Source organism: Aquila chrysaetos, chromosome 5 (assembly GCF_900496995.4).
Source record: "Aquila chrysaetos chrysaetos chromosome 5, bAquChr1.4, whole genome shotgun sequence".
Taxonomy (NCBI): domain Eukaryota; kingdom Metazoa; phylum Chordata; class Aves; order Accipitriformes; family Accipitridae; genus Aquila; species Aquila chrysaetos.
Window position 1 is genome coordinate 28101974 of NC_044008.1, and position 16698 is coordinate 28118671.

At 43.8% G+C, this 16698-nt stretch overlaps 1 protein-coding gene across 1 annotated transcript; it reads right to left on the bottom strand.

The window, feature by feature from the left end:
* Positions 1-260: 260 nt before the first annotated feature.
* On the bottom strand, positions 261-10739 carry CAV2 (caveolin 2). Its single transcript, XM_030015756.2, has 3 exons — positions 10520-10739; positions 10187-10374; positions 261-2427 (listed from the first exon to the last, which is right to left on the bottom strand). Exons 1-3 carry the CDS (start codon positions 10667-10669, stop codon positions 2277-2279), a joined length of 489 nt encoding a protein of 162 aa, XP_029871616.1. The 5' UTR covers positions 10670-10739; the 3' UTR covers positions 261-2276.
* Positions 10740-16698: the final 5959 nt, after the last annotated feature.

The following is a 16698-nucleotide window of genomic DNA, read 5'->3' on the forward strand; positions in this document are numbered from 1 at the left end:
AATGCATATATCCAGGCATGCATGACCTAAATGATACTTACTCTCTAGGGAATGGCCTCACTCTCAAAGTTTGGATCCAGACCTGAGTTCCCTCAAAGCTTAGGCTTTTATAGAGCTCCTTTTAGACACAAGAACTAGTACTGATTGATTTATTTTCTTTTTTTTTTTTTTAAATGAATTCATCAAGGGGATATTTTTCTGTGGAAAATATCTTTGTAAAAATCCTTGGACGTTGTAAAAGAAAATAACTCTCAAAAGAATTCAAACCTAGCCTGACCAATTTTTATTTTCAAAAGAGATATTTCCATTTTTAACATAAGAAAGGTATCTTGAAGAGCACATATGAACAGCGAGCTAACTTCTTGCAGAAGAAAAAAAACTCCAGAGAAGTTTCCATGGGCACTAATCATTAAGATCCAGTTTTGAAAAGCCATATGAATCCCTCCCTAAATGGCACTAATTGTAAAAATATTTTTAACATACAAAGATGTTCTCAATGTACAAAGAATATACAGTGTCAGCTAGCTTCTGCAGGCCAATAAGCAAGAAAAGGAAAATTCAGCAGCTCATCTGTAAATAAAGCATGCGTCTGTAAAAAGAATTAAGCGGTTTTTTGAATGTAGCCAAAATTCTGCACTGAGACCTGCTTCAGAGAAAGCAATCATTCTGTATGGGCTTAATTACACACAGAGATACATCATTTTCTACTATAAAGAAGTTAAATGCAATTGATAATAGTGGAACCGTATTGATGCTCATCCATTTCTTTTCCCTCTCCCATATTTTGGAAGAACTGCATAGTATTCTATGCTGTTCAGCCTTGTAATAGCTTTTTAAAAAGTTGAAAAACCTGAAAAAATGAAGTTGAAAATAGGAAAAAGCTGACGTTTTATTATTTTATTATATATCCTTTGTTTGATAAGAAATCTGTGATATCATTTTAGAAAATAATATTCCAACTCATACAAACATTTCACAATTGAAACTTATCATCTGCATTTAAGGAAAACAGCAGCATAAGCCTGTCAGAAGGCTAATGTAATTTTAATGTACCTCTGGATACGTTCTATTATTCTGGTTTACAAACCCATATTAGGTGCAGAAGGAAGAAGCATTTTTTTATGGGTTAGGCTTTAAAGTAGCAAATAAGCAACATGGAGAGTCAAGTCATTAGGTGAGGAGAATTAGACAAGGATACCAATTACACTCACTTGCCTTCTATAAGAGCTTGCTACGTAGTTAAAGTGCCAGCATAGTGTCTATCGTTTTAAATATCACAATGTTCACACAGATAATACACAGAAATAGGCAGGGTTGCATTTACTACACCCCATTTTTAATAAAAAACATTTCTCATAAACAGATATTTCCAATTCTTTTGCATAGTCTTGTACGAAAACACTTATGATCTTTGCTTTTACACGCAACCACGTGTAATGAATATACTAGAATTGCACAGCAACACTTAAAAATCTACATCATTTAGAAATGGAAATTTTACTTATTTAAAGTCATTTTTTGCAGTGTCTCACTCTTGCTGCCTAATAAGTTGGCTAGAATTCAAATACTATAGAAATAATGCTTCAAAGAAAACCAATCATCAAGTGCCATTTACAAAGGTACAAAATATACAGCAAAGTTAACCTCTCATTAAATAAAATATACATATTAGCTGATGTTCCAAATCATTAGCTAACACCTTATTTTAAGGGACAAACTTCTAGGGAGCTTTTCCCCCCCAGTATAGGAGAATTACACAACCGTGCCTTTCTCTGTATGCTTATGCAATGAGTCACATTCATTTTAACTGCTGATAATAAAGGACTGAGTTGATCATTCTGCATATTGAGGGCCAAAAATGATCCCTGGCGGGCTTGCAGTAAAGTCAATGGGAAACCCTAGAGATCAGCTTCACCTCGGTTATCACAGCCTATTTAAATATTTATACTAATAATGCCAATCATTATTACCATGGTGGCTATTAAACCTCCACGCGAATTCTCCTGTAATCTAGCAATCGACGTACCGTTAAAATAAAGTGTTGCCAACATACTCCGCATTCACTCTGTTGTTAAAATAGTGAGCTATGAAAACTGCCTACCTGTTCTTAAACCGATCTCCCTGAAAATAAATGAGTTTTAGAAAAAATAGCATGTTCCCACTTAAACCAGCCATTGTAATTTAACAGTTTGGAACGAATGGTAAGTGCTTGTATGTTAGGTTAGCAAAGAGGTATAACACCAGCTACAATTACAGCAGTGTCGCATCCCTGACGTTTACTCTTGGTCCAGGCGTATATTAACCATGGCAAAGCATCGGCCGAGGCTCTGAAAGAATGGTACGACGAAAACATCTGTCAGGCTCTTCCATATAGTTTGCACTGAAGGCAAGACCATGAGACAGGTTTTCACGAAAGGCACCACGATCCTGTAAAAGAGAAAATGGAAGAACTGAAGATTGCTGCTGCTATAGCACAGGGAAATCAGGATAACCAAACACAAGTGTGAGATCTTATGGAAGAGGAAGTGATTGCATAACTAATTCTCTAAACAAGTTGATTTTATACTCTCGTGCTCATTCTCCATCAATTTTGTTTGCTCACAGCCTCACACCTTGTGCTGGTTTTGGCTGGGGTAGAGTTAATTTTCTTCATCGTAGCTGGTATGGGGCTCTGTTTTGGATTTGTGCTGGAAACCGTGTTGATAACACCAGGATGTTTCCGTCACTGCTGAGAAGTGCTTACCCAGAGCCAAGGGCTTTTGTGCTTCTCCCCCCACCCCACCAGCGAGGAGGCTGGGGGGGCACAAGGAGTTGGGAGGGGACGCAGCCGGGACAGCCGACCTCAACTGACCCAAGGGATATTCCAGACCATAGGACGTCATACACAGTATATAAAGCTGGGGGAAGAAGAAGGAAGGGGGGACATTCGGAGCGATGGCGTTTGTCTTCCCAAGTCACCGTCACATGTGCTGGAGCCCTGCTGTCCTGGAGATGGCTGAACACCTGCCTGCCCATGGGAAGTGGGGAATGGATTCCTGGTTTTGCTTTGCTTGTGCGTGCAGCTTTTGCTTTACCTATTCAACTGCCTTTATCTCAACTGCTGAGTTTTCTCACTTTTACCCTTCCGATTCTCTCCCCCATCCCAGCGGAGGGGAGCGAGCGAGCGGCTGCGTGGGGCTGAGCTGCCAGCTGGGGTTAAACCACGACACACCGGCACAAGCAGAAGCACCAGGATGCATGTGGTCCTCTGGCCAGGATCACCTGCGTGCAACACGGGAGAGGAGATGCCAGCTGTCTTTTCACCATGTCTCTGCTTCCTAACTGGGAATGCTGAGCTAATTTTTGGACATGCCTTTTACAGGGGTGAACTCTCGCTGCTGCTGGAAGGGCCGCTGTACGTGATATGCTGCAACGCTGCTGCCACCGCGCTGCGGCTGAAGAACAGGGTCGTCCCCTAAGGACTCAAGTGCGCTGTGGTCATATCTGAATGTGGGTCTTCGAGGCTTGACAGAAACACCCCGTTCCCCAGTTTGATCGACGGGGAACAGCGCTCTTTACGATCTGTTCTTGCTCTGCTGTCTCTTTGGGTGTTTCTTTTATCGCCCTCTCACACGCACAAATGCACTGGCACGCATGCACATCGCCATTGGTGTCTCATTCCTAACAATCTAACATTGCTGTTACAAGTTGCTACAATAAAACAGAAACAGTAAAGCAATATCCAGTTACATTGGATTACTATAGCGCAGAGACACACGGAACCTCAGAAAAATGGCATCTTGCTGATCCTGTAAAATTTTTTGGGTTTGGGTGAGAAACTAAGGTAGAATGAGGTCAAAACTCCTGGTCAGGGGAAAGATCTTTTTATTCACTCAGGGTACATACTTGAAAGTATTGTGCTTTCATCTCCTGAGCACTAGGAACCATCTGGGGATGCTCTCCATATGTCCCAATTCCAAAGCAATGTCATTAGTGGTGGCTTAAGCCAAGCACACTAAGAACGGAGGCGAGCCAGAAGTGCACATATGGGCAGCTCACCAGGGCCAGTGGATACATGATAACTGACCACACTCTTCTAAGTTATTCTCCTGTTTTAATCATGTACTGGCCCAAACCCCATGTCATTTCACTAAGCTGGATGTTCTTATTTGGGTGCAGACAAATTAAATGTATAAATAATTTATGTAATACTGAAGCGGTACTACAGCAAGGTTTTGAGAAATCTCTGTGCCATATATAACACATTTATTTCCTAAATTAGGTAGAAAATGCTACAGATTCTCTTGATAAAGATGATAAACTCTGTTCTAGTTTGCTGTTGCATTCAAAATTTAAGATCCCAGTCTTGCATCCACATAATTCCTTTGCAGATCTCTCATTGACTTTGGTTGGAATGACAGGAAATAATTAATTTACTATTTCATCATGAGTCTGAAAAATATGTAAGTATCGTGTATTTCCAATGAGTACCGCTCAGAATAACAAAGTAGAAAAAAAAAATTGTACATTTAAAAAAAGTTGAAGCTTAGAAATGTAAGGAGTCAAAATGAGTTATTTTCAGTGTTTGTCTAACCAGATTCTCAGCTCTTATCATACAATGCACACCATATACTAGTATGTCTATGCTGCACTCTAAGCTAACCCAGATGGATTTAAACAAGAATAGTTTTTCTAAAACCTTCTCTTCTTTTGTCTCTGCTGAAACAGCTAGTAATATACACACCATATAGAACCGTGAGTGTTACTGGAATAATGCATATCCAGTTTTAAACTGAACTCAGTAAACCATGTGTTTTATAACCACCTATAATATCACTGCATATAGAATAGATAATTTCTAGAGAATAAAATTAGGGCTTCACGTGTTAGAATACAGTTGATAAACATCAGTAATGCAACGGGGAAAAAAAAGGTATTTCTCCAAGCAACACAGGGAAAACACCAGAAATGGCTACTCAGCTTGTATTGACTTCACCCCTTTTCCATTTCAGTTAGTTTATAAAGGCTATGTCACTGCTCCTTTGCTGCCATCTAAAATTAATTTGGCCTGCATTTTTTTTTAAATCTAACTGAATTGCAGAGAAGCAGGAAAGCCGACATTTCTATTGGACCCTTTGTCGACAGGATCACACAAAATACAAACTAAACAAATACCGCACTACGCAGAAGTTTCACAGAAAGATGTAGTGAATCACCAGGATGTCATTAGGGAAGGCTGGAAAAGCAGTGATCATACTACTTGCAACTGTTGTAGAAGGCATTCACACAGTACCAGAACTCAACCTCTTTTGATAATGTTAAATACAATAAATATCAAAATATTTTGGTAATGTTTTATAATCTTTTAACACTTGGTATCCAATTCTATGGTAAATGCACAGAGAAAACAATGTAGGCTAACTCCGTAGGAGGATATGTGAAACATGCTAGCAACCAAAGCTAATTAATGTAAATAACTTTCAATTTTAAAATAAAAGTCAGTCTACTTAGACAACAATTACTCAAACACCTTTCCTCAGAGAAGAAAATCCTTTACACCCAAGAGAGCCAAACTTTTCAAACTTTTAAAATACGTGAGTGTGTCTACATATGTATCTACATGTATACAAGCACTCATCCTGTTCTGTTATCTTACCGTGTGGCATTTCTGAATCATCAGAGGGTGCAACGTGCCTTCCGTGGAGTGACCAGGAACACTTAATAAATAAATAACCAAGTGCCACTAGAACCTGTGTATTTGTTTTTGTGACCTGTCAAATAAACATTAACATATACATCCTTTACTCCCGGTGCTGTGGGCTTACCCCACTCTGCACTTCGTTCACAGAGATGGTGACTGCTTGCTTGAGTAATGTCTAACAGTGGAAGTAAAGTTGGCATATCTCAAGGATATCAACATTTACTGCAATATTGCTACTACTAGTGTTACCACATGGTACAGTATTGGGAAGAAATCTGTTGAATTTGGCATCTAAGCTGAAGCGTAGCCAAGGTATTTCAACTACCTATATGACCTCTCATTGAAACTTGTTACGTATATATATCATAAAATACCCATCTTTTCACTAAGTAGAAGGAATCACCTCTTTTGGGAACCGTTGAACTGAAAAGAGCAAATGACCCCATTTTTTTCCATCCTATCCTATCCTATCCTATCCTATCCTATCCTATCCTATCCTATCCTATCCTATCCTTCTTTCTGTTCAAGGCAGGACATCTACAAAATTATACCCATCAACATTTCTCACTTTTGCTCACATTACTTTTCTTCTGCTAATCCCCGAGGAACATTGTGAAGAACCAAACACCTCTTGGAAATGGCAGAGCACAATTTAATTCGTACTGGTAAGGGTATTTTCAGTTCAAAGCAGCTCAACTTTTCACAGAGTTGGGCAATGTGGTTGGAGTAGTCATTCACTATTAATTCAGATTCCTTCCTCAAAGTGAAGAATGACATCTTATCCTGTAAAGTTTTTCCAAAGGGAACCTCAGACATGTCTTAATGCTATTTTTCAAATGCTACACCATTCAGTGGTTAAATTACCTAATTCCAAGTATGCACATGTACTACATCATGATTTTGAATTAAAAAGTCTTGCATGGCTCTATAATACAAGAAAGCATTGTGAACAGACGGCTAAATATTACCTAGCAGTTGCAGAGCTTCTTGTTGAGTCCCATTAACGCTTGGGATGTTTAGAGTGAGGCAAGAGATAACCACTAAAGCCTTCCAGGACCCATACGTAGTATATGAAGTGCATTAAAACCAAAAATTATATATCCCAGGACCTGGGTAGACTGGAAAAGAAAAAACTAAAAAGGAAGCAAGACAACATCCACCTACTTCCTCTTCCAAAGGCAAGGGATATATACTGGACATGAACGCAGAGGCTTCAAGGCAACACCAGATCATAAGGTGGGTCTTCATGGCATAGCTGTACTGTAATTTCTTTTGATTTCAGACAGCCAGTAGGGAGATGGTTTTGGGGTTGAGTATGACAGCAGTAAGTTATGTAAATGGAGTTGTGGAGAAAGAGGTAAGAGGCGATGCGTGTCCATATCTACTTCTCTGCGTATAAGTCCCTGGCTACATCTTAGCACTGTGAATGGAAGCTCAAGCCGAGAGGAGCTCTGAGTACGGACTGCTCCGCCTGATGACAAGAGCATAAAGCTGGCTGAGTCCTTGTGCTTCAGAGCCCATCTCAGATCCAAGACTCAAGTTATGGGTCCTCAAATGAACCACTGATTCTTAGCATAAATATGCAACATACCACAACACAATTCAGGCAAGACCACAACAAATCGTATATGAGATTCAAGTGTTAATTTCCAAGAGGTGGCAAATGTGGCTTGGAACAAGAATCAGTCCCTGATCTGTAATAAATATCATGATTTTGCATGTGCTGCCTGGAAAACCAGCAGTGTTCTGCTTATGTTCAAAAATCAGTAACCTTAACAGCCTCAATCTAAGGACATGTTTAAAAGCTTGCTAATATTCACAGAAAGATGTTAAAACTCAGTCTGACAAATTCTGCCATGTATAGTCTGTGGTGAGAATGACAGCCATCAGTAAAGGAGAAGAAATGTGGAGAAGGAGCTTTCCTTGAACTGGCTTTTATGTAGGTTACCAACCTGCTAGCTGGCGCAGTGTCAGGCCATCAGTATCTTTTAGCAGGTAGTATAAAACTGGATTGTGGCTCAAGCAGCCAGTTTGAGAACAGGAACAGAATATGCTCCATCTTCATAGTTAAAAATGAAAATTAAAGTCTATTATTACATATTTCTTACTCAGCTTTCTTTTTGCTTTCCATGAAGTCTCACATGTTTGCTTCCTTCTTCAGCAATCTTTTTGCTGGTGGAAGACAATATTTACTATCAGGTATGAGGGGGGCAACTCATGAGGTGTCCTTGATGCACGAGGAATGCTGAGCCAGACTTTTGTGGATATTTAGCATGCTGACAAAACTGCAACATGTGTGACAATCAACAGAGCTCTGTGCCCGAGCGCTTTGAAAAGTTGTTGAAACACCTTCGAATTTAGCCTCAGGAAAGGCTCCCCTACGACAGATCAACATCATCATCTCGCTGGCTTGGATGATGAAAGTGAGGCACAGAGATTCTGATAAGCCCTCCTGCAGGCAGCCATGTGGGAGGGTGTGCCCAGGGTTTTCCCATGACGTTTCAACAGCTGAAGGCAGAGTTATAATGGAATTCCCTTCCTCTCACCCACAAAACAAGGAGTTAGTATTTTTTTCAGACCCAATGGGGCTACGTGGGAGCCAGTACCATGTGTTTATGGTCCCTATACCTGGACTGCTCCTGCGCTACCCTCTCAAATGCAGAAACTTTGAACTCCTTACTCCCATGAAATCTGGAACATGGAGAACTGCAGAGCAACTAACTTAGTCTCAGTGTGTTCCACCTTTCCGTTGGAACAAATCCAGCTTGTGGTTATGGGAAGATGAGACAGTGCTGGCTTTGGATGTAGCACTGGATGGGGTCCAAGGGGGTACAGATAGCGCTACTGTTACTTTCACACCCTTCCCAGGTGCAAGGAAGATCAAAAAGAAAGATCAATTCTGTAGTGACAATGAACGTAGGGAAAGAAATGTAGTTGTTGGGGTAGCAAGTGTGTTCACAGAAAGTCAAGGGAAACTTTTCAAATGAAATGCCACATTAAGACAGTCCTATTTCAGATGTACTGAGAACCCACAGTTCCTGAGAGAGTCACTAGGGACTACTTGCATAAATAGAAACTGACCTCTGAGTCCTGGTTCAGTCAAAGTCATGTCTATGTACCAAGGCTGTGAAATCCAGATACAAGATCATTCTGAAGCACAAAACCTTATTATTACAGTCTTAATAAATTCGGCAGTGATGAATTCTTCCATAGCTATTCCACTACTGGATATCTATATGCTCTCCGTACCCTTTTGCAGTCACATGGTACACTACAGCACAGCGACAGCTGACAGACCTACAAGTCTGGGCACACTATACACTGTTCATAATAATTTGGGGACCAGAGAAGTAGCAGGTGGGCAGCTCTAAACGACACTGCAACACCTTTGGATAGTATGCAAACTCTATGCTCCAAAATTCGAGTTAATCAGTTTTCGAAGTGGCTCATGACAATGTCATCAACCCCAGCTTCCCTTCCACTTTCAAAAACTGAAATCTGCACCCACAAGATTGCAACCGCAGGTTCAGATAACCAATGTATTCCTATCGCTTTGAGTTTGTTTCCCAGTTTCCGGATTGTATTTTGTTTTCCTTAACAGCTTCATGATTCCAGTGTTACCCAAGTCAAATGAGACTTTGCCCAAAACCCACGGATACGGAAAATCCTGGTTTGCAGGATGACGTTGACAATCTGCATTCACCCTTTCCTCTGGAGCCTGCTGGATTCTCAGTGCTTTCCTCAACCTCATTCTTTTCCCTGCCTTTCTTCCTTCTCTACAGTCATCTGCCTTTCTGGTCTCAAGGTACTCTTCCCTGATATTTTGCCAGTATATTCTGCTTAAAGTACACCCGGTTTGCTGTGACTCGGAGGGCTACTGTATTTGCCTGTGAACCTGGGCCATGGCCAGAGGCAGCTTTCCTGAGCTCAGCAGGGGTTCTTTGCTTAGGTGGAAGTGCTTTGGGGCACTGCACCTAGAGATGGCCACGTACCAGATGCAAGGCAGTGACAGCAGATTTTGTGGCAGTAGCAAAGAAAGAGCGAGCTGGGCCCTCAAAAGCTTTCTTCAGTCTGCGAGGGAGAAAATGAAAGAGGTAACCGCACTGAGAAGGTGCCAGGTGTAAGTAATACTTCTGCCCAGGTCTTTCATTTCAAATACGCGTTTTAACAACTTAACAACCAGTTTAAAAAAACCCAAGGTATCATTACTATTACTCCTGAAGCCAGCCGAGGCTGGAACGTGTTGCACATACAAATGGTAAAACAGGCTCTCTGCCCCACGGAGCTTACACAGACGCGGCAGACCGCTGGTAAAAGCAAGGCAAGGGAACCGAGCCAGAGAGAAAACATCGTTTTCCTTTCTCTCCCTTTACAAATAAAGCAGATAACGCAAGTCGGTCTGACTACCGGACGGCGGTCGACGGCTAGGCAGCGGTGCTACAAGAGGAGAGTCCTGCTGAGCTGCCTGCGGAGCCCACGCGCCGACGGGCGCCCGAACGCCCTTACCAGATGTGCAGGCAGCTGAGCACCGCGAAGACGATGCCCACGGCCAGGGCCAGCGGTACGGCGAGGACCAGCGTCAGCAGCTTGTAGAGCAGGTACTTGCTGAGCTCGAAGAGAGCGTGGCTGCAGATCCACACTTTGTCGAAGGAGTGGGTCAGCTCCGGCTCCGCGATCACATCCTCGAACCCCAGCTGGAACGAGAGGGCCGCTCTGCCGTCGGGCGGAGCCGGGACCCGGGGACCCCGCCGGGGACACCCGGCCCGCCGACCCGCCGAGGGGGGGGTACCCCGGCCCGCCCGCCGAGCCCCGGCCCCCGCCCCGGCCGCCCCCCGGCACCTGCAGGTGGGCGTTCAGCCCGTGGGGGTCGCGGTCCGGCTCGTCCTCCGCGCACTTCTCCGCCTCCGGCAGCGCGGGGCCGCCGCTCCGCGGGAAGTTCTCGTCGTCCATGAAGATGCGGGTGTCCGCCTTCTCCGTCTCCAGCCCCATGGCGCTGCCGCCCCGCTCCGCGCCTCCCGGCCCGGCCCGGCCCGGCCCTACCCCGCCCGGCCCCGCAGGCCTGGGGCGGAGCGGGGCTGCCCGCGACACGCCCCGCGGGCCGCGGCCGGGGCCGGGCCGGGAGCAGGCGCGGCGGGGAGCCGCGGGATCGGGCCTCGGGCCTCGGGGCGGGCGCCGGGGGCAGCGAGGGGCCCGCCGGCTGCAGCGCCCGGCAACAGCCCGGCCTCCCCCCGCCGCCTCGGCTTGGCGGCCGCTCCGTGGGTCGGCCCTTCCAGCCGGGCTCCCCCCTGCAGCTGTGCGGAGCCGCCGGGCGTGTTTGGTTTCCCCCATTCATCTGAAATCGCCGGTCAGCGGGCCACCCCCCCCCCCCGCTACTGGCACTGCGGCCTCACGCGTGACCGACATTTGTAGGAGCGAGGCTTTGTGGCGTCGCCACGACGGGCCGCAGGAACAAAAAGCGGAGGCGGTTGTGCGCCAGGCCGGACCTGCAGCCCCCTCCCCAGCCGTAGGGAGCCGGTGGCAGAGAACGGGGGACGAAGGGGCTGTTGCCGCTGCCCACCGCGGTGGCCGCGTCCCGCCCCAGCCGGCCGTTACACCGCAACATCGCTCGCTTGGCTCATACTCGCCAAACTGCCTGATTGTCGCCGCAATAGAATAACGCGTCCGTCATTATGAGCCGTTGCCGTGCCTCTCCTTGGGCTTTAGCTTCGGTCCCTACAAATGATTTCCTCTGTTTTATCTGGGAACACGTTTTAAGCCTAAGAGCGACCTATATGAAAGTGAGCAAACTGCTGTTAATCACTGCTAAAAGTATTTGATAATATTGATATACAGCATGAGCTCGCGAGCTGTCAGGAGTACATTCTCGCTGCATTCAATAACCACGATCACCTGTCACTCCCAGAAAGAGAAGTGGTATTACTAACCAATGATCCAGGCTTGTTAAATTAAAAGGAAGCTGGTACCGGTAACTTTCTTTAATTTTCACCACTGCATTAAAACAAGGATAGCTTTAAGCTTTGCAAAGCTCACAGGAAAGTGATATAAAAATAACCATGCGAGGCTTGGGTAGGAAATCAGCTAATACAATGCTCTGGACCATATTGCATTGTTCTTGACCGGATAACTTCTGCAGAAAAGCTTCGCATCTATGTGTAGCTCATGTTGATGCTTTTTTCTCCCACGCTGATGAGTTTACTGATACTGGTGTCATGTAAACGGTTTGGATCCAGCAATGTAGCTGTCGCTCATTAAGTATAAAAGCCTGCACATTTACAATGGGTTCAAATGCAAGCACAGAGACAGCATGATGACTCAAGACATACTTGTGAGCTGCACTTCAACCCCCCCAATTCCTCTTTGTTCCATGAGTGGGAGGAATAAAAAGGCCAATTGACAGATTTGAAGTTCAGACCCACCCTTCAGGGTGCTTCTGTCCAGCAACTATTATTTTTTAGCATACATATGGGGAGCTGAGTGCAGCCCAAAGGCATTCAGCAGGCTTCTGGTGGCCGCTTGCATCAGACACAGAAATTTGGTTTTGGTGCTGCTGAAAAGCAAGGTCAGAGCAACCAGCAGAGGATCCCAAACTAGCCCCTTGGCTACTGAAGTCAGACCATACTGGTTTATATCAACCACGTTCTACCTTCCCCCTCACTAGAGGCACGGATCGGGGTACGTGTGCACAACCAGGGAGCTGCTTTTGAACAGCTCTACCCGTTTCCCAGCCTACTCCGTTCCCTACTCCTGCTGCATCTCACTCTACCAACCAGCTGGAGCAGCGAGTCCGTAGCTCCACTTGCTCAGCTCCAGCTTTGCTAAAAGCTAGGGGGTGGTTCTTCTTGCAATATCACAGTCTGCCACTGGAAAGTGGTCTTGCAGTATCAGCCCCCTTTAGAAAAAGCAAATAGCGCTTTTTTGTTCATGTCCATCTGTGTTTTGAAATCTATAATTGTAATAGCTGATAAATGTTGACGTCTGTCAAGACAGCGCCATGGAAAATGAAGCGTTTTACTTTGTAATCTCTGAGGATTTGAAATAAAGTGGTGATGCAATTGTCTTGAAAGAATAATATTTTTCATGAAAAGCCTGTTTAAAAGCAATAAAAGCTCGAGGCTGCATACAACTTGGGATGTTGTTTATTAAGAACCCCTTAAAACATGCTGTTTTCAATAACTCTGGTAGTTACTTTGGAAATGGTTTGTGTATGAATTATCAAGTGAGGTTGATGGCAAAGCCCGAGCAGTGTAAAGCTCTGATCCCTGACTTTTCTGGCAAAGGTAAAGAAAGCAAGGAGGCATACACAATGTTCAGTAAGGGGCATTTTTCCAGTTTCCCTGCCCAGGGCTGCCAGGCTCAGCTTTCTGCCAGCATGGCTGGACAGAACAGTTTGAAGGACAAAAGTAAGAGTAGAGAGCAATGACCACAAACAGGGTGGAAGTCTTCTCCTATTTTACATAATGCTCTGTAACATGCTTTGGACAGATTTTTTTTTTTTTTAATCTCTGTGTAGGTAACAGCCAAAGAATTATATCGTGTGACATGAAATTCATGTGTATGTATGTGTGTGTGTTTCCACACTTTGGTCCAGGTTTAGTTCTTTATGGCGCTAAACTTCTGCTTGAAGGTACCATCAGCTACTGAAGAGCTATGATATATCTCCATTTTCTAAGCATTATGCATTTTGCTGCTGTATTTTTAACAAGTGGAAAGGTGAAATTGCTCATTATTATAACTTCTTTGTATTAGAATAGTCTCTCAAAACTTATTGTGGTATGTGTGCATGAACATTGAACAACAAGTAGTCTATCAAAAAGCTTGTAATCAAAAGTATAGGCCCAGGGATGAACGATGGGTGAGGACATATAGATGGGGCATCCCAGCAAACAAGCAAGGCTGTGGTAGGCTCAATAGTTTTATTACTGTGTTTTCATATACATTATTGGAAAGGGATGTTTAAGAACTGGTTTGGAGAAGGATTATGAAGATGCATATTGCATGTTCACAGCAATTCCTCTGAGGCGTGAAGTGCAGCATAAGGGGAAACATCTCAGCTCACACACAGATTTTTTGGAGAAGAAAGTTCTCAGCCAAAAAGTTTTCGTATTTGTCTGTGGTGAAGAATGGGTTAAGTCAGTTACATTTAGACTCTAACCAATATGTAATTTTATTGAAAAATGTGGAGTCAATTAAACTTTTGTTTTATGAGGATGTTCCTGTTTAAGCTTTGAGCATTACTTTGATTACTGTAGTGCTTTATATACAGATAGAAACTGTCTTTCCTGGCTGTGGCAAGGATACCAGTTATATGCCTTTTGGCAAAAGCTTTCACAATTATAATTTGCACTTGAGAAAGCTCCCCAGTCTTTGCAACAAGACAATGGATAATGGCTAGTTGGGCCTCATCTATTCTATTTTGCTTGTCTGGATGAATTTGATTCTCAGGGGTTTTTTTCTTCTTTCCCCTCTCCCTTTTATAAATTATTTCTAACCCGATCTGAAGTTATCATGATTCTCATATACATAGCAATTTACATTTTCAGAGAGATGAAGGACAAGGAATCCTATTAAATTCTCTTGTAATTTCATTGGAGTTTTAACAGATGTGTACTTCAAATATGTTATTTTCTTTTCAAGATCAGTATTGAAAATCTTAATGATTTTGGAGACGCTGAGAAGAGTCTTTTATTTTATCCTCATCTCTCTATGATGTACCTGGGGAATTTTTGTTACTACCATTTCACAGATGGACTACCGGGATACAGAATGTCAGATGGGCTCTAAATATTTGTCTGCGTTAGGAATGAGGTGTAAAAACGTTGACGGCAGCCCTCACCTGGCCATGCGGTGAGGCTGGAAGGCAGAGGCAGCTTCACAGCTGAGAATTCAAGAAGAGAACCAGGCAGTGTTAGTGGAGAGGTGACAGCCCCTTTTCCCAATTTTCCATCTGATATATGTGTGCCTGGGTATAAATCCATATGAAGGAGGCAGCCGTAGTGAAGTGAGAAATTTGGGTGACATTCAGGGATATGCAAGATGTGTTAAAATGAGACAAAACCTGAAGGATCTTGGAGATTAAAGATACAGATTAGAATCTAGATTTTCTTGTTTTCAAGGTGGGCAGATTAAATATTCAGATTTGACACATATAGAGAGGTTTAAGCTGCAAGCTCCAACACATTGTCTTGATGTAGCCATATCTGTATAAGAAAAAAAAAATTGCTTGTTTGAAGAGTGTACATAAGAAAAGCTGATGGGAGACTTTTGGAGAAAGTGGGTGCATCACATCTGTGCTCATTTGTCACCACTGAAGCAGTGACTCTTGACTTGTTCCATGAAAAAGGATAATTTGGTCCTGCCTCTGTGTACGGAAACTCCCTTGCTCTCAGTTGCTTTTCTTGTAGCTTTCTGCCCTGCGGAGTGTAACATTCACTGTTTATGGTGATCAGTCAATGTAAACAAATGTAAGCAACAGCTAAACATTTATATTTATTTTGCCAGATTATATCCAATGCTGCTGAATTTAAGCCAAAAGCTTCTGTGAAGACTGGTTTTATATGTGTCAGGGTGAAAGCTGCTTAGAGAGTCAGAGTAGGCGTGACAGGATAAATGCGTTCAGGTCAAAAACTGCTTGCAGAAATGATTTCAGGATTTTCGGGATCTCTTTTAGCCAAGCGAGGTTAGTGGTAATAGAGATGTTTATAGTAGCTTTCAGCATAGCCTCTGATTTCTACTATGAGAAAGGAAGAAAGAAAGTACTCCCATGAGGTCTCCTGAGTTACTGTTTTGATGATTTACCAGTTAGTGCTCAAATGGTCTCCAGTGAGGGGGTGAGAGAGTTTGCTGTTTAATACCGACAATGGGAATACAGCTCCTCGTGAGCAGATGGAGAGCGTGGGGAATAGCAATGGGGCTGGGCTCAGACATTTTTAGATATTTCTTTTTTTTCTTTTCTTCAATCAGTAGAAGTCTGGAAATGTTTTCAGTGTGGTTTGATAATTCATTCTCGTCCATTTTCGGTTTTTATTCAATTTTTGCTTCTCACTGCAATTTATGGGATGTATCAGCAGAGCTGTTATTAATGTGTCAGCATACGTTACAGGGTAAAACTCACAATGAGTCAGTGGGACCGGGCTTCGAGTGCTGAAATAAGTGATGATCTAGTGAAAAAACTTCCAGGTTGGGATTTGGGTGCTGAACTGCACTTGTGATACGTACTTCAATGTTTACAGCAGTACAGGGACTGTTACAATCAAGCTTTCCTGTGTGCTTAAGGACGTTAAAGATTACAAGGGACCCTAATGGCATTGCAGAAAGTATTTAAAACAGGTTCCTGCTAAGTGGGCCAGCTGCACGTGGTAAAAGGTTGGGAAAGGGATGTAGGGTGTGGGGAGGTGCTCAGCTCCAGGTGGCAACTCAGGAGCCCGTTCGTGCTCTGGGCTTGCCGCAGCTGGGGAGGAAAACCATCTGCTTCAACCTTGCAGCAGGGTGGTCAAACAGCCAGCTGCTACTGTTCAGCTGACCGGCGGTAGCTCGTTAAAATGTGGTGACCCAAGTGTTTCTGACTGTTTATTCATATAAGCAGAGCAAAGGAAGGCATTAAGGTTTGGTGGAGCGTGAAACCAGAACCTGAGCGCTGCTCAGAGCTTGTGCTGTTCGCCCACTGAAATGGAAAAGGAAAACGGATATTGTGGAGGAGATACGCAGACAGCTCTGGTGCTGGTGGGATCTGCAGGAAGGGCCAGATGATTTCTCCATGAGCATCCAACAGTTAAACCAGATTCTGATGGAAAACCATTATAAAAGCAGTAACTGTGCTTGGCCGCTCTCTGTTGCAAACATTCTGTGATTAGCTGTCAGTGATGGAGGGTCCTGCTCCATGTTTTCTGGAGATTGCTAAATGCTCTGGTTTAATTAGGACTCTGCTAATGGTTGGTTTATACTTCTGTTGGTGGAACGTTGCTTTGCAGGACGTTAATGTCCGGTGGGAAGCAGATGATGACTGGGGGTGTGAAGCCGGG

Excerpts from the sequence above, each read along its gene's own strand:
- CAV2 (XM_030015756.2), bottom strand. The coding sequence starts at position 10,669 with ATGGGGCTGGAGACGGAGAAGGCGGACACCCGCATCTTCATGGACGAC. Across the intron at positions 10,375-10,519 it reads GGCTGAACGCCCACCTGCAG|CTGGGGTTCGAGGATGTGAT; the intron begins GTGCCGGGGGGC and ends CTCTCGTTCCAG. Across the intron at positions 2,428-10,186 it reads CTCAGCTGCCTGCACATCTG|GATCGTGGTGCCTTTCGTGA; the intron begins GTAAGGGCGTTC and ends TCTCTTTTACAG.